At 39.9% G+C, this 20,773-nt stretch overlaps 1 protein-coding gene across 1 annotated transcript in view; it reads left to right on the forward strand.

The window, feature by feature from the left end:
• Positions 1–20,773, forward strand: part of KHDRBS2 (KH RNA binding domain containing, signal transduction associated 2) — a 726,669-nt gene that overhangs the window by 686,757 nt on the left and 19,139 nt on the right. The window contains exon 6 of the mRNA XM_025204492.1: positions 3,582–3,640. Coding sequence (XP_025060277.1) covers positions 3,582–3,640 — 59 coding nt within the window. The remainder of the gene's footprint in view (positions 1–3,581; positions 3,641–20,773) is intronic.

A 20,773-nucleotide genomic window follows, 5' to 3' on the forward strand; every position in this document is an offset into this window, starting at 1 on the left:
GATTCCAGCATTGTATGAATTAGAGTCAGATTGTTTTGTATAATGTACCAGAGGGGAGAGAATTATTTAAGTTCATTTTTGGAAATCAGTTTGTTCCCTCCTAACTTCACTACTCCAATAATATCCAGTCCCAGGAACTGCAGTCAATACGCCAAGTGCTTGCGTCACATTATGTGTGTTTTTTTATATTGTTATCTCCCATATCTTAGTGATGTGTTGGGTGTCTTTTATGAGTATTTTATTAAGTGACCAGTCAATCTGGTTAAATTAATATTTTAATCCCCACCCTGCCACATCTCCATCTGTTATGTTTTTCCAGTTAACTGTATGCCCAAATCACTGGAATCACAGGAAAGTATTAGCATGTTCAACAGAATTTTAAGTCATCCCTAGAATTTTAGCACTAGTAAGCTTGTTGAGTGTATTTTTATTAAAGTTTGCCTGAGTCTTTTAAGTAAAATAAATGCTCCGGTTACACTGTAAGGGCCTTATTACACCTTATGCTGAAAACCATACAAATGTTAATTGGCCTAGTGTTGATAGGCTTGGTGGAGTAGTCACACCTTAAGGCGACAAACCATCTGACTTTCCTTCACCTCCACAGCTGTTACTTGCCCCTAGAGGCTTGGCCAGCAGAGGCAGGGCTAGGAGCTGGGGACAGGACCAGCTTGCTCCTGCAGGGCAGAGCAGGAGACACTGCAGCCACTGGCAGGGACCCTGCCCAGCCCAGCTGTACCCTGGCATCCCAGCTCACCCTGACTCTGGAGGGGTCACTGTATCCTGGCATGCTAGAGGACTTCAACTTGGGTGGAATAGCTGTGGAGAATGGCCACAACTTAATGGGACAGGAGCAAAATTTGACAGATTAGAGATATTCCTGTCCTGGAGTGGTGTACTTTAAGATGAATAACAAGTAGTTTTAACCACTTAAAAGTTGTTAATGTGCAGCCAATCCAGGGGTTAAAAGCCCTAGAAGCCACCTAAAATTACTGTGTAACAAGGCCCAAAGACAACGCTGTTCTGTAATTGTATTGCCTGAGCAGAGAAAATGCAGCAAAAAATCTTTGAATGAATTAATTTTATTTCAATTTGTGTCCTTTGTGTCCACATTAACACATATATTATGGCATGACAGCACTGTCTCCATGCTGCACCGAGGAGTACCACCATGAAGGTTGTCCCATTCATTTATTCCCACTCCACATGCATCAAATCCCAGGCAAGGCAGCTGCCTTAGAGCTGTCCTGAGCACATGCCAATAGCCATGATCAAGGCAAGAGTAGAAAAGTATTGCTTGGAGCACAGTGCCACTCAAACACAGATAATCTTCTCATTTCATGGAGTTGGCATACACAATAGAAGCAATAGGTGGATCATTAACATGCATAGGTGAGTATGATTAATGGCACTGTTCCCCAGTGCCAACCTTGGGAAAGTGTAAATAGACTCTTTATGAATTGATTTAATTTGCCCTAGATGCTTCTAAGGCCACATCAGTGTAGGATCTGAGCACCTGAAGAAACACTGGCTAAAACAGTGTATTTTCCAAAAATTTTAGACTTTATATGCACAGTGAATTTTTAATCGTAAGGAATTGTATTAGAAACCTGTGGTCCACTCAGTGGGGGAAAAGTCATGTACAATAGGGCCAAAATCAAAGCAGTTAGACTGTGAACTGTGAAATGCTTGCATTGAATTGCTGTTAGATAGACTGCACAACATGATTTATTCTCAAACCATCAAATAGCTATATGTTACTACAAATTCAAGACACTCAAAATCTGACAGCTTCCCCAGCCTGTGTAACCCCTGCTCTCCCCCAGCAAAAAATGAAAATAAAAATGAAGAATGAGTCTGTTTTTGCTTAATTTGTAGAGGATGGAATGAATACAATTTATGAAGAAAAAAAGTTTGCGGCGGGTGGGGAAACCATGGGAGACTTATAAACTCTTTGGTTAGACCCTACAGGGTTATAGGTTGTAGCCGTTGTGGTCTAAGGACATAAGCAGACAAAGTTTCATAGATTCATAGATTCATAGATGTTAGGGTCAGAAGGGACCTCAATAGATCATCGAGTCCAACCCCACTCTAACTGTGAAGAAGTTCTTCCTAATGTCCAATCTAAATCTGCTCTCTGCTAGCTTGTGGCCATTATTTCTTGTAACCCCCGGGGGCGCCTTGGTGAATAAATACTCACCAATTCCCTTCTGTGCCCCCGTGACGAACTTATAGGCAGCCACAAGGTCGCCTCTCAACCTTCTCTTGCGGAGGCTGAATAGATCCAGTTTCTCTAGTCTCTCCTTGTAAGGCTTGGTCTGTAGGCCCTTAACCATACGAGTGGCCCTTCTCTGAACCCTCTCCAGGTTATCCGCATCCCTCTTGAAGTGCGGCGCCCAGAATTGCACGCAGTACTCCAACTGCGGTCTGACCAGCGCCCGATAGAGGGGAAGTATCACCTCCTTGGACCTATTTGTCATGCATCTGCTGATGCACGATAAAGTGCCATTGGCTTTTTTGATGGCTTCGTCACACTGCTGACTCATGTTCATCTTGGAGTCCACTAGGACTCCAAGATCCCTTTCCACTTCTGTGCCACCCAGCAGGTCATTCCCTAGGCTGTAGGTGTGCTGGACATTTTTCCTCCCTAGGTGCAGCACTTTGCATTTCTCCTTGTTGAACTGCATTCTTTTGTTTTCTGCCCACTTGTCCAACCTGTCCAGAGAATTTACCCAAAGTTCTTTAGGTAAATCTGATGTCTTTTATTAGACCAATTCAAATAGTTGGAAAAGTCCTTCTTTGCAAGCTTTTGGGTATAAATGCCCTTTGTCAGGTTGAAGAAGCATGTGCAGTTGGTGTGTGCTCTTTCATTTATGATGCTGTATGGTGCCATGTACAATGGGGCAATGATCCTGACTTGGGGACTATTAGGTGATAACTGAATACAAATTAAAATAATTATGATGAATTTTATCACTTTTATTTGTACTGCATATCTACTCTGCACCGGCATAAGTGATGGCACAAGACATAAGGCTGTGGAGATTCAGGCTTCCAATTTCTAAGCAAAGCAAGAAGAGCATCTTTGCAGAAAGCATGACCAAAAAATCTTCTGTAAAAGCAACTACTTTACAGGCTTATTATGACAGGCAGCAGTATTCAGGGGAAATAAAAATTAAAGTGAATATCAATATTAGAGAAATTTGGGTAGTTAAAGTTAGTCAGGCTAAGAGGTATATGATTTGGTACTTTAATCCCAATGAATAGTGAAACAGATAAGTATACTCGACTTTGTTCATGAACATCACATTTTTATGTTTCATATTTAAGAAAAAGATTTATTGTATAATTAGTAGATAAATGAAGATAACAAATATGGTATGCTGAACTAAAGGTTATATTTTCACTGATTCATTTTTCTTTGTAGTTTCGCAGTCTGACTGTATTTCATAACTAGAGATAGCTGGTCTGCTATGACAGCATGTAAAAGTGACACAGTACATTTTGCTTTCATATACTGTTTAAGCTTTTGCACAGATCCTTTCTGATTATAGTAACATTGTTGTTATCTGAATCTGTTACAGTGTGCCTGAATATTATGACTATGGTCATGGAACAAGTGAAGACGCTTATGACAGCTACGGTAAGGCTTATTCTATCTTAAGTAAAAATGTGAAATCAAAAAAACAATCAGTCACTGACAACTCAAAAATTACATCTCTCTTCTTTTTTTCCTCTGCTTTCACAAAGGCCTACACTAAATTGATTTCTGTAATCCTAGGGTGAGATTTGACTTATGGAACTGGGGCCAGAAAATTGGACAGATGAATTTTGATCAAAATTTCAAAAGCAATTAATCACCGTCATATATCAGTTTTTAACAGCAACAGTGGGCATACTGATTAGTGCCTGAGTATATTTCACAATGTCAAATGTCAGTCATACTGATGTGATGACAATACTGTGCCTGTCCTGCTGTTATATACATTGCTTCAATCAGCAAGCATAACATAGTCATAAAGACTTCTTTATTATTGGAATGCCTGTACCAATAACTCTAATTAAAATGCATAGTTTAAAATACTTTATTGGAAATGCTATATATTTTTTTATATCCAGTAAGTCATATCTTGCCCAAAACTCACCAGCCACAGAAAATCTGAATATATCGCTGTACCCCACAAGTTTAAGGGAAATTAAGGGTAGCTCTGATAGATCACTGACTATGAGGATTACAAGCAAAGCGCAGCAAAAGACATATGAAGGGTGCTGCTGCCCCTTTTAAACTCAAGCTTTGTTGAAGTACTGTGACTCAGAAGAGGCATTCCCTTTTCATCTGCCCACATGCTGTTCCACACGGGCCATTTAATTGGCCTGTTCTATATCTTTGAATGTGGTATTCAAAAATTGATTTGGATAGTGCACTGGAATCCTTCCCTGCTTACTTCTGTTAAATATTTGGCCATAGCTTTTACACTTATTTGGCAGCTCTAATGAGCTGGTGTAAATCAGCACAGTTTAAATCAAATCAGTAGGGCCACGCTGACTGAATTGCTCTATTATGTCAAATTATTATTTATAGACTATCATAGGTGTGCCTGGTACTTGCAAAGCACCAACAAGAAGAACTACTGAGACGGACACTAAATTAAAGTTATTAAGGCCACTAACCCTTAGGTTGCTACTTGAGAAACTATTTTAATTCATGCAGCTAGCAAATTTTAGTGTAATAATATGTTGCAGTTTCCTTAGTATTTTTACTGAAATCATGGTTACTTAATAAGAGATTATCAAAATAATTGAATTGCATAATTAGAAATAATTATTTTTTCTATATAATCAGTATTCCTGATGCATGTGCATAATCTAATGTTCAATCAAGCACATTTTCAGTGCTAAGCAAGTAATAATAAGAACATATACATACGTGTGTGTTAGCTTCAGCTAGCCTTTATTTTGTTCCTTGTATTTATTGGCTATTATCATCTTCAATAAAAAGTATGTTTCTTCCTTAAAATCATGCCAGAGGGGTTGGGTAAGACAGACTAATGACTGAATTTAGAAATGAGAACAAGGTAATCCTGAGTCATTGTCTGTGACCCCAAATCCCTCTGTCAATTTTCTCAAATCATTTTAAGGAATATTACTCTGCTTCCATTCCCTCATCTCTAAAACTGGAATAATATAACTTGCCTTCCTAGCAAAAATAAACCTTAACTAGATAAGATTTAGAAATTGTTCATTAATAATCTATACTGAACCATGCATTCTTAGCGTGCGGGCCGGCTCCCGGTCCCGTCCTCGCCAGGCGCGAGCTGGGCCCATCTGTGTGCACGCGGGCTGTGGCCAGCAGCCCGGGCACGCGGGGCCGGAGAAAAACCACGGGGTAAAGTAGTACACTCGAGCTAGAATCAGTCACGGAGGCGTAATGGTTGATTGAAAAGATTATTTACTTACACCGGAGATGGTCGCGGTGCAGGCTGGACAGTTTCCAGGTACAGCTCCGCTTCAATCCTCGTTGGAGGACTCTAAAACTCGGTTCCCAGGATCCTCGGAGTGGTTCAGACTCCGTGGTTTTGATAACTGGGTTTAGGGTAGGGATTCGTCTGGGCTGCGATCAGTGACGGGGAGAGGCTAGAGGCTGTCGGTGAGTGGTGCCCCGGAGTTTGCTAGGCTCCAGGGGTTCGGCAATTGGAGCCTCTATCGCCTTCTTAAGAAAGACGCGCTGGGTTCGAAAGGACCCACAGCGCTTAGAGATCCGTCTCTCCGTCTCTCTCTCCGTCTCTTTTTCCGTCTTTCTCTCCAACTTGGGCGGAAACCACCCAAGCCTTTTGTATGGCTAGCAAGCCAATAGCTAGCCGCCACGTGTGCCTAAATTAAGACCGGTCAATAATGTGGCTCAAATCTTAATACAACTGGCGGGAACTCCTTTGCAGCATGCATCACTGTAATGCAAGAGTAATGCACAATGCAAAGAAGGCTACAGAAAGGTGGGAAACACTTTTCTGCACGCGGGTTCTCTATAACAACAGAACACTCCGTCGTGCAAAAGAGCTGCAATTCGGCGGGAACATAATTTAGCGGTGCCGAAGCGCACACAATCAAAAAATCCACAACTTTGGGTTGTGACACTTAGGTCAAGCAGTTGGCTCAAAAATTGAACATATTTAGGTTTGGTGGGCACTTTTACATGTGCTCCATGGGTGGGAGCAGCACTTTAACTAGAACAGCTCGGTTAATCAAGTCTTTTCCGATGCACTGGAATTCCAGCACATCAGAGCAGCTTCCGCGCTCATGTATAAGTACCCTGTTTGCTCGAGTTAAAGCTCTTTGTTTATTATGGAGCTGTATTCTGTCCAAACTATTTTCCTAATCTGAATTTTTTGCATAACTTTTCAAATTATTGGTTCTGTTTAGTAATAATTTGGTATAAACTTAGATTAGAAAATATTTTCCAATGTTACGACTTTTTATCCTGAGACGGGAGACTTGTAGTCTATCTACTGATTCACACAGAATAGCATATCAACAAGGTTGTTTGTGCTTTGCTCTAGAGAGTTTGCACTCTTTTTCCTGTTTCCTAAAGAACTCACTGTTGTAGTGGATTGTAGGCAGACAAGGTTATTTGGATAAATGTGATATTTTTTATTAGACCAACTAAATAGTTGGAAAATTGTTCTTTTCAAGCTTTCCAGCACAAGCACTCTTCTTCAGGCACAGTGAGAGTTTGTCTTCTTTCTAGGGTGGAATAGAAGCTTAAGCCAATATGTAAAATGCAGGTCTGAGAAAATGCAAATGTGTTGCAGGGAAGATCAGAGAGGATAGGAGTTAACGGGTGTGAGACAAGTAGGTGGAGGGGAAACAAAAGAGGGGAATGTCAACAGGTGATAAAATGTAGCTGAGAAAATGTAAAGAGGTTACCTAGGGTTATGGTATGCCAGGCAGGTTATAATGTGCAATAAATCCAATGTCTATATTTAGTCCATGATTTTTTATATCCAGTAGATTTATGAAGTAAAGTTTGCAGGCTCATCTACAAAAGGTGTTTTGTAAAATCCCTTTGAGGACTAGAATAGAGATTGGAGAGAGAGTAGTTGTCTTGTGACAAATGTGCACCCACACAGTTAATTAGGTATTCTTGTCTTTGATAGATTATCAGTGTGTATTCATTCTCGTATGCAGTTCCTGTTTGGTTCCTCCTATGTAGTTTCCATGAGGGCATTCAGTATACTGGGTGAGCTATATTACATTTCTGGAGGAGCAGATGTAAGATCCAGAAATGGCGATGATTCTTTTGCGGGGTGTACTTACTGTGGGAGCAGTGGACATGTGTTGGCAGGTTTTACATTTTTTGTCCTGGCATGGTCTGGATCCATTCAGTGTGCTTTGAGGAAGTTTGCTTCTGGTGATGAGGTTGGCAAGGTATGGTGCCTGTGTTTAAAAGCTAGGATAGGTGGTTCTGAAAAGATCTCTTTAAGAACTGGGTCTTATTTAGTATGAGTTGCAATTGTTTGAGGATTTTCCGTATAGGTTATAGGGAAGGATGGTATGTCATAACTAAAAGTGTCCAATTTGTGGAGATTTTCTTTTTGTACTGCAGCAATTCTTCATGTGGTATCCAGGTGGCTCTCTCAAAAGAGTGATCTATTTCTCTACAAAAGTGTCCTTGTTGAATCAAAACCCCTTTTGAGATTTGTGAGGTGAATATCTTGGGTGTTCTCCTCGGTGCAAGGTTGGTGGTATCAGAGGGCTTTGCTGTATATCACAGCTTTCTTGGTGTGTTCCGGGTGATTGCTGGTTCTGTACAGATATGTATGTTAATCCATGGGTTTTTTGTATATGGTGGTTTGTATTTAACCATTCTGGATATTGACTCTAGTGTCTAAAAATGAAATGTTGGTATTGGAGTATTCCAGAAATAGTCTGATGGAGGGGTGATGACTGCAGTAATTTTAGTGTAAACTGTTAATATTCTGTGGGCATTTGCACCAGCTTAAATTTACTGAGCGGTAAGTAAGGATTGGGCCAACATCTACATGTGCAGGCGTTAAAGCACATTAACGCAGTGTGTGGACTGACTTGGGACTAAAGTCAGTCCAAAGTCAGTCCACACACACTGTTACTGCACAGAAAGGAGTCTACATGCGTGTCACTGTGCAGTAACTAATCAGTCATACATTTGATACCTGAATGATGCAGGTATCAAATTTAGTATCAAATGTACACTTAAGTTGGTGTAAGTCTCAATATTTACTACGCAGTACAGGCGTGCACATGTAGAAGTGTGCCCATACTGTGCAGTAATTTTGGTTACTGTGCAGTAAATGTGCATGTATAGATGTGCCCCGTGTGCATATTTTTTATCATCATACTTTGAGGCAGACAGGCAAGCTCTTTTATGTATCTCCTCCCTCCCCACACAGTCTGGCTCTACCTATTCTCTGTGTACTCTAATTTTTACTCTAATACACATCTATTGCCCATTTCATTTCAGTTTACGTAATGTGACATAAAGTTCATTTAACACTGCAGCAGTTCAACCTTGTCCTTGTTTCTCACCATCCTACAGAATTCAGGACTATCTTTCTCTTCCCCTACTTTGTAACTTGTAGTAATTTCCTAATTTCTTGTAGTTGCCCAAACATACCCACTCCCAACTGTCTCTTCAGCCAATTTCTCTACAACATTTGTATAAGACCCTTACAAACCACCACACATACAATTCATTGCTCCTATTTATAATGTCCACCTTCTTTTTCTCCCAGGTGTGTGATATGGAATCACATAATTTTGGTCTCCAGGTTAGGATGTTAAGATAGTTTTGTAGTTTGGAAGACAGCTGGTAATCCCATGCCCCAGGGCTTTGCTGGTTGCCTGTTGAAACCAGGCAGCATTTTAATCTTCCCCGAATAATTGCATTGTCTTCTTGGAGTGGAGGGTGCCTTCCTGTCAGGTACTCGGGCACTGGCTACAGTTAAGGCTGTTTGGGATTTTTTGGTTATATGTGTTGATACTCCTGCTGATACTAGAAACCCAGAGTTTCTGGCTTTCTATTCCACTCAGCGTCATAATTATCACCAAATTTTGGGTCACGAAGGAATTTTTACTGGAGGTCAGACTGATAGAAACTCTGGGAGTTTTTGGCATGGTCCTTTTTCTATTATCTTCAGAGCATAGATTAACTAATGACTTCCCTGTTGTTGCAGTTGGCTTTGCCAATGCCCTTGTCTTTTACCTGTAGCATATTATGAAGTGTTCTGGTTCTTCCTGATATTGTTCCTTGTAGTTTTTGGTGAGGTTCAAAGTGGAAATTTGGGGTATTCCCTTGGATAATAGTACCCTGTGAACACAGAGGACTGGGTTTAATGGTCCAGTGGAGTACCTCTAGCCCTACGTTCCAGTGTTCAGGTCTTATGAAAAAGTATGTTTCCTTTTACTGCTCAGAGCCAACCCCACTTTCCTTATCCTCCCCTTGTAAACATCAAGATTGTCCTTTCCCCTAACTAGTCTGTCCCTACCTTTGTAATTCTTAAGATTTGTATATCTACATTTCCATATTTTCTCTCATGCAACATGTCAAAATTTCACCTACAAGTCTATGTATGAAGATGGCTGTAGAACCTGAAAAGATTAATCATGGTCTTCCCTCTCATGATGTAGATTCAGGCAAATAATAACAATAATGATACTGTGTAGCACTTAAAGCTCTTACATGATGATATATAATAAAGAGCTCTCATGTGTTTAAAGTGCTGTGCAAACAGTACAATATGACTTTCTTGCCATGGGAGCGACTTTCCAGGACACCTTTTCTGGGCTCCTGATAAGCATTATTTCCTCAGGAATAGGAAAAATATAGATACTTCCATGTTTCTTTTAGAGGAGGTTAGGGGCCTCATTCACAAATGGAACTAGTGCATCACAATATTCAGTTGCGCTAACACCTGTTTATTAAATTCATTAACAGTACACTTTGATTCAGAGCCCTGAGTTTAGTATTTAGTTTTTCTATACAATGTATGGAGAAACTTAAGCTACTGAAACTGGAATCTACAAAAAATCACCTGACCAGGAAGCAACCTAATTCAGCCAATAGGCAAAGTTTAAGAGAGGAGTATGCCTTAAATCCCACCCACCTCTAAGACTTCAGAACATCACTTCTTCAAATTCATGGCACTAAATCCTCTCTGGCAGTTAGCTCCTAAATCATTTATTAGGAAATAGGGGTCAGGCCTTTCTTTCAGTAGGCAGACAGAAGAGATGGGACCCTTCAATCCCTCTTCTTGAAGGTGTTCCTTTATTCATTAAATACATTAAAGCCCAGACACTTACCACAGCCTGAAGCCCTAGGGCTGTGGTGTTCTTACCCCCTGACCAGGCTATTCCCCCCCCACCCGACTATTCCCCCCCCATAGAACTGCCAGTCTCTCCTCCCCGCCTTTCTGTGGACCTACTAGCACCACTGATGTGGCCATCCTCCCCCATACCAGCTTACTTACCCATGCCTCTCCCAGTAAGCACCAAATGCGTGTAACTGACTGTCTCTGTCTTGGGGCAGAAGCAGTTCCCAGCTCTGTATTGATTATTTTCTCTCCTTAGTTTGTGGTTTTGTTGGTGTTAATCCTTTCTCATTAACTCATTATCATTACTAGCTACTGTGTTACGCAATCAATCATGATTCACTCAGGGACCAGCTCAATACACAATTTGGGGTGCAGTTTCCCCCAAACCCCTGCACTTATCTCCTTAAAACTTGGCAGACTTGATGCCCTTAGAAAGAGCTACCACTCCTGCAAGTTTCCTCCAAATCAAGCCAGAACTGACAAAGTTATAGGTAGTTTTGTCCTTCCCCATTATATCCTATGGGTGAAACGTCGAAACAGTTTCACCATTTCAACCCTGTTTCAATGGAATGGAATGGAGCAGCTGTTTTGAATTGAAACAAAATTCAAAATGAAATGCTGTTCCATCAAAAAGTTGAAACACTGGTTGAAATGGAACGTTGCTATTTTGCACAGCCCTAGTAACTAAATCTGAGCTGGATCTCACAAATGCTTGTTTGTAGCCTTACAATACCACAAGTTCACAAAACGAGAGAAAGGGAAAATGCGCTAGAAGGAGCCCCTCCTCTCTTTTTTCACCTTCTGAGGACACTAATGAGAGTCATTGCACAAGGACTGTCATTTCTTAGCCTGTCCTAGATTAAAAAGAAGCTACTTAAATCAAGGCAATGAGACTTAATAGTGAAGTATAAGCATTATTGATCATGCCTGCACTGTCAGCCTTATCTCTCAGACTCTTGTTCCCCTAACTGGAAACTGCCCCCACCAGAAAACTTGGGGTGTTATTTTCTACTGCAGTCTTTTGTTTGGTTATTTCAAGGCCAGGGAAAGGAGGTTGGAATGAAAGTCTCTAAGACATTACAATGATGATTACTTTTTGTGCAGAAATATTATGACGTAAGGGGGAAGGGTACTACAATGTCTTGCTGTACACCTATGCATGGCTATTCACTCTGTAACTCTTAATGTGGCACTAATAAGATTAGGTGGAATTTTCTCAACTAATAAATTCATCAGGAAACGGAGTTTTCAAGGAGACTAAAAGTATTTTTGACTTTGGGACAAATTTGACATATAGTGTTAGACCAAAACAAGGTGGAGGAGACATTTTCCAAAAAATAAATGTTTTATTTCAACATTTTCAAAATAAAATGGTTCATTTGACATTTGCAAAACAAAACCTTTGGACTTTTCATTTGGAAACAATATTTATCCTAAAATATATAGTTAAACAAAGACATAAATAACTGATTTTAGGGTAACACACCAAACTTGAGTTCCTGCGTGACCCAAAAATCAGTGTTTTATTAGGTTTATTTTTCATTTCACTGAAGTTCCTTCTCCCCCCACAAATCTGCTTCCTTTTGACTTGGATTGTTTTCAAATTTTTCAGTTCAACCACTAATTTGAAAAATCCATTTTTTGCCCAACATATGACCAGTCTTAGTCTTTGACACTCTGACACAAATTTATTTAGAACCTAATGATAGTGATAGTTTTTGGACTGAGCTGACATAAAAAGGAAACCCACTGAGGTGTTCATGACAATAAAAACAGGCTGCTTTTACATTGGAATGCACATATCTGTTTGACTAAAATAATGCATGATTTCCACTGCCATTTAGCATTAAGTGTTTAGCTGTAAACAACTGGTTACTTAATTTTAGGATAATTCCATCCTTAATTGAAATAGGACAATGTAAATGTTTGACATAATTCTCTTTAATGTAAGACATTATCTAAGTTCTAAATTGTTGCCAAAGTGATTTAAATGTCTATTTTTGTAAAGAATTCTCAGCCAATAATTCAGTGAGAATGTTTTACAAGGATGAAGTGATTAGTGCGACTAACAATGCTATACACAGGCAACATTGTATAACCAAATTTTTGTATGACCAACAGCTAAATAAGGGACAGCTATATTCAAGTACCTTGTGAAGGCATTGTTTCTATACCAAATATGTGTTTGAACTGAAGAGTTAGTTGCATATTTGTTCTTTATTTGGAGTAAAAATGGCAGCTTGTGCTGAACAAGAAAAAATAAAATGAATATCAAGATCTGAAGTAGAGGAAAGAATCAATGAGTGGGATACAATAAAATAGGTATTCTAATATCTTAAACGGCAACACTTGAGTATATCAGTTCAACTTAATTACAGTCCATAAGTATGCTCATTTCATTGAGATGCTTGAGTGATTACAATCCCAGTATGAAAATAAGCTTTTCATTGATTAATCTATGAAAGTAACAAAGCAAAATGAGACTATTCTGACCTTGTTCTATGCGATACACAGATAAACATTTTATACATTTCGTAATAGTTGTCAGTTGTTCCAATTTGTTTTGCACATGAAAGTGATGAGTTCACTCTGATAAAAGTTGTCAAATCCAAGCTTAGTGCTCATTTCCAACTATAATGCAGATATTGTCATTCATTGATCCTAAAATTCAATTAATGTGTAGAACTGAGAGTTTGCTACTGCGTTTTACTTATTTATTTATTTTGGCTGTCCTCATTAAAATGTTCAAATGCAGGAAATCAGGTCCTCTAATGAGGTCATCTGTTTAGATGTTTACAGATTTTCAGGCAGTTGGGAAACATGGGTTTTATCCTTTGTTGCTATAAGACTGCTGTAAAAGGCCCAGTGACTAAAGACTCACAGTTTCACAGGCTTATTAAAGATAGAATAGTTAGAGATTGGCTTATCTCTGGAGCTGACATTTGATATGTGTTCTACATTTCTTTTGTTAATAATTATGTCTGAATATTCTTTATTTCTATAAGTACCCAACTATACTTGCAGAAAAAATAATCAAATATCAAGTAACACAATTCTATTTGATTTTGGAAAGTCTTGGGGAACTCAGGTCTAAACAGGCAGTTTAAGGAAAGGTGTCATATTTCATTCAGCTTCTGCAATACTTACACAAGCAAAGTTTAATTTAAATAGTTAAATTTTTATCATTTTTAGCACTTTACTCTTGCCAGTCAAGTGCCACTCAGACTGGCGGTGCTAGCTGTTATGCACATTGTCTGTCCTTAAGACACAAAGTAGATCATCTTGTAAAAGATGAATCTTGTTATTGTTAAAATGTCTTAGATTCCTCAAAGTCAATTCCTAACGTTAGGTGATTTGTCTGCAGGAGGTCTCTATTTGGAGTGTTCTACGTACATCCTGAGTGCATGTACACATGATATTAATATGACACAATACACTCTGGTGCAATTTGTGCCAGAGTTTATTGCTCCCATATGCAGTATTTACACCTGGGCCCAGGACCACAGCACGTGGAGCCAGGGCAGCACAAGCCCAGCTGGCAGGGGGCCCAGAGGGTCAGCACTGTGGAAAGTCTGGCTCGTGCACAAGGGTGCTACAGTATGGGGCTAACCAGCAGGCAGCTCTTGCACTGTAGCACCTTCTTCTCCAGCCAGCCCTAGTCATTGTCTGTGTGCGCCCTGTTGCAGAGTAAATCTCCCTGCTGTAGGATGACAAACTTAATTGGGTAAATGCGCTATCTTTTATTAGACCAACTAAACAGTTAGAAAAAATGTTCTTTGCATTCAGGAACAAACACCCTTCTTTGGGCATATCGAGAGTCTGCTGGAGATTGTGTGTTCTCCTGGGTAGAATAGAAGCCAAGATGCAAAATGCAGGCCTGTGAAAATGCAAGTGCCTGGCAGTGAGGATCAGAGGGCTGGAAGGTAACAGGTGTGAGACAGGAAGGGGAAGTGGGGGAAAGGAGAAATATTGAACTGGTGATAGAAGAATGTAGCTTGTAAAATGCTGCCAAATTACCTGGGGTTATCAGATGTTGGGCAGGTTATAATGTGCTTTAAATCCAATATCTATATTTAGTCCATGATTTTTGTATCCAGTAGATTTATGAAGTGAAGTTTCTAGGCTTGTCTACGAAAAGTGTTTTGTCAATTCCCTTTGAGGATTAGAACTGAGAGACTGGAGAGAGAGTGGCTGGAGAGAAGTGTGTACACAGGTAATTGGATATCTTTGTCTTTGATAGATTTTTGGTATGCATTCATTCTAGTACGCAGTTGTTGTTTGGTTTCTCCCACATATTTTCCATCCGAGTATTCAGTGTACTGGATGAGACATATTACATTCCTGGAGGTGCAGGTGTAAGATCCTGGAATGGTGATGGTTCTGTTATATGGTGTCGTTATTGTGGGAGTGGTGTAATGTGTTAGCAGGTTTTTAATTTCTTGCCCCAGCATGGTCTGGATCCATTCAGTGCACTCTGGGCCATAGGAAGTTTGCTTCTTGTGAAGAGGTTGGTAAACTTCAGTGCTTGTTTGAAGGCTAGGGTTTCCTTCTAGTATGGGTTGCAATTGTTTGAGGATTTTCCATATAGGTTCTAGGGTCTTCATAACTAATGATGTACGATTCATGGGGGTTTTCTTTTTGTACTGTAGGAATTTTTCATGTGGTATCGAGGTGGCTCTTTCAAAAGTATTATCTCTCTCTCTGGAGGAGTGTCCTTGTTGAGTGAAAGCCCTTACGAGATTTGTGAGGTGACTATCATGGGTATTCTCCTCAGTGCAAATTTGGTGGTATCAGAGGGCTTGGCTATATATTATAGCTTTCTTGGTGTGTTTAGGGTGATTGCTAGCTCTGTGCAGATATGTATGTAGGTCAGTGGGTTTCTTGTACATAATGGTTTGTATTTTACCATTCATGATATTGACAATAGTGTCTAAACAGGAAATGTTTGTGCTGGAGTATTTAAGAGAAAGTCTGATTGTGGGGTAATAGTTATTTAATTTGTGATGGAAATCAATCAGAGACTACAGGTTTTTGGTCCAAATGATGAAGATATTATACATCTTAAATATAGTATGGGTTTGATGGTATAGTTCTTGAGGAATTCTTCTTCAAGGTGGGCCATGGAAAGGTTAGTATATTGTGGGGCCATTTTGGTCCCCATAGCTGTGCCCATGATCTGGAGGAAGTGTTGGTTGCTAAAACAGAAGTTGTGTGAGGATGAAGTGTATAAGTTCAGTAATATGTACTCTGTACTCTGAGTTATAATCTTGCTCTTGTAGATATGTAAAGCAGGCTTGGATGCCACCCTGGTGTGGGATGTTGGTATATAAGCTGATAACATCCATGGTGGCTAGGAGGGTATTGCTGGGAATGTGGTCTATGTATTTAAGTTTTTGTAGGAAGTCTGTTGTGCCTTGGACAAAGCTCAGTCTTTGGGTGACAAGAGGTCTTAGGATGGATTCAATGAAACCTGATAGTTCCTCAGTTACAGTTCCATGGTTGGATATTATAGGTCTTTTTGGGTTCCCTTGTTTGTGGATCTTAGGGAGCATGTAAAAAGTCACTGGATTCAATAGTGGCAGGATCAAGTTTTGTCGTTTCTCTTGTAGTCCAGATGGAAATTATGTGATGGTGGTTTTGAATTTTAAGGTGAAAAGGGGAGCTGGATCTTCCTCTATTTTTTTCATACTAGGTGATGTCAGAGAGTTATCTGTTGGGTTATTTTATGTAGTCTTCATGGTTAAGGATAACTATAGCTCCTGCTTTACCTGCTGGTTTTATTACTATTTGGTGGTTGGTTCTTAGAAAGTCTATGGCCCTCCTCTCTGAGAGGGAGAGGTTGTTATGGTGATGTTTGTTGTTCATTATTTCATTGTTCATTCTTTCTCTGAAGCAGTCAATAAAGCAGTCAAGGTTTGAATTTTGTCCACTGCGAGGTGTCCAATCTGCCTTTTTTTGGATTTTTTGGTGTTAATCTTTTCCCCAATGTTTAAGAGATTTCATAGATTTTTAGGGTCGGAAGAGACCTCAGTAGATCATTGAGTCTGACCCTTTGCCCTAGGCAGGAAAGAGCGCTGGGGTCAGATCACCCCTGCCAGGTGTTTGTCCAGTCTCTTCTTAAAGAACTCCAAAGTAGGGAAGACCACCTCACTTGGAAGCTTATTCTAGATTCTGGTAACCCTTACCAGAGGGTTGTCACAGGATGAAGTGTTGTTGAAAGTGGATTCATTTTGGTTGTAGAAATATTCTTCAGAAGGAGGCATCAGAAACATTCTTCTAGTTCTCCCTGTTGTAGTATCTTATTAGGGTATTTTTTCTGGACAGAAATTAAGACCTTTAGAAAGGACAGGTTTTTCAGTTTTGGTAAATGTGTGCATGGAGAGATTGATAATATTTGAGGGTTGACTGGTTCCATCAGTTTCATTGATATGAGGTTGGAATGTTGTTCAGTATTGGTGTTGTTTCTCTTATGGTTGTTTTGTGACTGGGGAAGTTGTTCCTCTAGTAATTGGTTTCATTTCTTCCTTGTCTGCTGGATGGATATTGTAAAAAATATTTCGTAGTCTTTTTGTATACATTGTATAATGTTTGGGAAGATATCCAGATTTATCTCTTTTAAGTTGTTGTACCATGTGTTGATTTCCTTCTGGAACTGATCTCTCTTGGAGAAGGTTATGTGAAGAACATGATTTCTAAGTCTTTCTGAAGTTCTCCTGCATAGTTGTGAAGCATATTTGGAGTTGTGTGTAGTATTCAGAGGACTGTAGATGTTCAATCCCTTGGGAATGATGTTGTGTTTGTTGCATAGGCTTACAAAATCTATTTCACTGTTGTTTGGTGTCTTTCTTCTTCATGTTGTGATTTTCCATTTCTGCTGTAGGCTGGTACTTGTGTCAAGCAATACAATCCTCCTGAGGAGTTAATTAGTTTAATCTGGCATAATAGGGGTACACGTGTAGATGGTGTCACTTTACAAGGCAGATAATTAGTCAACTCCACAGTAAAGCATCTCATGTAGATGTACCCCCTGATATTACAAGAACTCCCCCATTTACAATTTCCTGTTTATTTCTGTGTTGATTTTTAATGTGCTCCTATATATTTTATATACATAGATATCTATATAGGACAATTGTTTGGGCTGGAGGGCCACTTAAGGAGTTTTGGTGAGTTGTTGCAGACTGGAGAGGCTGCAGACCTGGCCCAGTGGTGGGGAGTACAAACCTTGCCTGCTGGAAGAGGGTGGTACTGACCTGGCCTCCTGGCAGGGGACAACTGATCCTATACAGTCCCAGGCCAGTCCACCCAACACCCACCACTGTGGGCACCAGACTGAGTGGGCAGGAATGGTCTCCATGGAGACTGCCCTGGGACCTATGCAGGCAGGGCATGCTCAGCCAGGTGGATGGGATAGGGCCATCAGCAGGGGAGGAGTCACATCCAGGATTGGGATGGGCAGGGAGGGCCAGGATCGCAGGGCAGTGACAGTGCAGGGTTGGGGCCTGAGTCATAGCAGTGATCTACTCCCTGCATGTCCCTGTATAGGGTGCTGGTTCCACTGGGAGGGACATGTGGGGTGGGGACTGTGGCTCTGCCCCAAGCGCTACCCCCATGCTGTCACCACCCTGCAATCCCAGCTCATGCCTGCCAATCCCATTCCCAGACACTGCTCCCAGTCCACCCACAGCCCCGTCCTGTTCCCAGATGCTGATCCCAGTCTATCCATAGCCCCATCCCATCCACCCAACTGATTGTGTCTTGTCTGTGGGAATCTCCATCCAGTCTCCATGGAGACCCTGCCTGGCCACTCTGTCCAATGTCTCTGGTGGCAAGGTGCCTGGACAGTGGAGTTGGGTCTGGTGGCGACTGTGGAGACACTGTCAGTGGCAGCTGGGCTAAGTGAGATGCTGCTTCAAGAGCTACCGGAAAGCTGAACCATGCACCCAGGGGCAGCAGGACCAGCCACATGCATTGCAGCCCAGACTGCCCCACATGCCTGGCCTAGGCAGAGCCATGGGAGTTGTTGTGGTCCAAATAGAATCTCTTGGCAGCCCAAGTCTGGCCCACAGGCTATATATTGCCCATCCCTGATCTAGACCATATCCTTTTCTGCCAATAAGATGAATGTTCCCTGTCAGATCAAATTTTCACTGTTTGGACTCACTGTTATCTAATTACTCCATGATAGCTGGCTAAAAACTGAGAAAGGGAGGTTACATAACATATTTAAGATCACTTTATGTTAGTATTAGATGGCTGAATTATTTTTTAGAAAGAAAATGAGTTGGAAGAGACATAAAAATATAAAAAAGCCAATGAATGTTATATAGAAGGTAGGTCAGAAACTTCTCCCTGTTTCCTAATACAAGAAAAAAGGGACGTTCAATTAAATGAAAAGGTGAGAAATTATTTACCAATATCATTTAATTTGACTATGGAACTCATTGCCACAACAGATTGTTGAGGCCAAGAACTCAGCATGATTTACATAGAAATGAAAAGTATTCAGACAAAATCAATAACAGAAAACATTTTGGAAGGGATGCATAGGTGATGGAAGGTTGGGGCTAAGAGGGCTCATCCCCGCCAAATGCAGGACAGTGGGTAGGGTCAGTCACAAGGCAGCCCAGTCATAGGTTCCAGGAGGCTATAGCAACCCTCACCATGGGGGACTTGATCTGCCCCCCATATCCCTTCCCTGTCCCCCACAGATTTACCTGCTGGGGGGGAGGCTTGTTTATGCAAGTACTAAACGAGCGCAGTGGGCAGCTCATGTAGATGTGCCCCATAGGACACAGTGTTCTGCAATGAAAATATCCTTAATTTTCTGCAGAATTTCCTCAAATCATTTGACTTGAGGCATCACCTTAGCTGTCTCCAATGTCTTCCTGTAGAAAAGATTTATAATTCTTATAGGAGTATGATTTTTAAACTGTAAGAAAAGTGAAAGCATTTTAAATCCATATATGATGGCTACTGTGATGATGATATTAAATTTAGTACCATTTTGTCAAGCCACTGTTTTAATTAGGTAATAATTCTTTAGGAAGTTCCACATTTAAAACTGTCACATGCCTTGAACTTCCTGCATATCCTTAGCTAGATCATGCTAGTGCACTGTCAAAAACATGTGTAGCATAAGAAAAGAAGTTACTTTTAATTTACAGAGACTCCCAGTATTTCCACTATTATTCCTGGATTATTACATGATTTTTATATGACAATATACAAATTAGTAAATCATGCAAAACCTTCTTATCTTGTATAGTATTGCACACCAACCATTTTGCTTCTCTTCATTGGAGAAGACGCACATTTTGAGAAACTAAGAAACATTTTCCTGTAATACTCTGGCATATGTAGTGACAGCATATGACAGAATAATTCCAGGCATGGTGCATTATGTCATTCACCATGTCACAATGAATCAATTTAACATTACTAAAAAAAGAAAGGGAAAGTGGAACCACTTCCATGCTGTTGTGTTAATACTTATATCAAAGTACAATAGGTAATGGCTTGTCTGCTCACTCTGGTATACTGTAGAAAAGTAATTAGAATTAGAATTAAACTCAGGTAACTACATACTTAAATTTAACATCAGTTCAACACATTTTAGTTTATTTTAATGTCATATCACTAATGACAGATATCCTGCAGTTTATAGGTTTTGAATCCTCAGAATTTCTGTGTTATGCTATATAATTTTATGTTTTAATAAAACAAACTAATTTCACAGTATCTTTATAGTTACAAGTTGTAACACAATTGACAAAGTCATAATTTCTGTCATAACTTCAGGATAAAACTTGTCACTTCATTTCATATCATATCACATCACCAAAATTTTGCCTGTTTCAGTGTCTTCAGTGCTAAAATCATTCATGTCAAAACAGCATTAAGTATTTGTTGCAAATAATTTATTCAATTAATTGTACTCTTTAGCTCTTTGAAAGCTATCTACAAGAAAACTTTTATATTTATGAATATATTTCTTGTCCCTAATAGCTCAAAAATTCTCTTATTCCTACCAATCTATCTAAAATAGAACCTTTAAACACATCTTCCTTTTGCAGCACATTTATTGCTACTCGTCTCACCCATTAGATTTCCCCAATTACTCTTGTGGAAGTCTCTTGTTTTTCACAAATTTATTCATACTGCTTCTTCTATTGAAGTTGGACTCCCACTTCCGTTCCCTCTGGAAAAGCAACTCCTTTAAGAAATTCTTCCTATCTTGATATCCTACTCAATAATCTGACCCCAGTTTCTCTTAGTTAAAGTGCTGTCCTGTGTCTTATCTTGAATTTATCATGATTTCTTAGACTATAAAATGTTCATATCTCTTCATCCCTGTAGAGAAATAGGAAAACATGAATTTCTTTAAAAAGAATTAATAAAAAGTAGTAATCAATATATTAAATATATGGTAA

The sequence above is a fragment of the Alligator sinensis genome, unplaced genomic scaffold, assembly GCF_000455745.1.
Source record: "Alligator sinensis unplaced genomic scaffold, ASM45574v1 scaffold482_1, whole genome shotgun sequence".
Classification (NCBI taxonomy): Eukaryota; Metazoa; Chordata; order Crocodylia; family Alligatoridae; genus Alligator; species Alligator sinensis.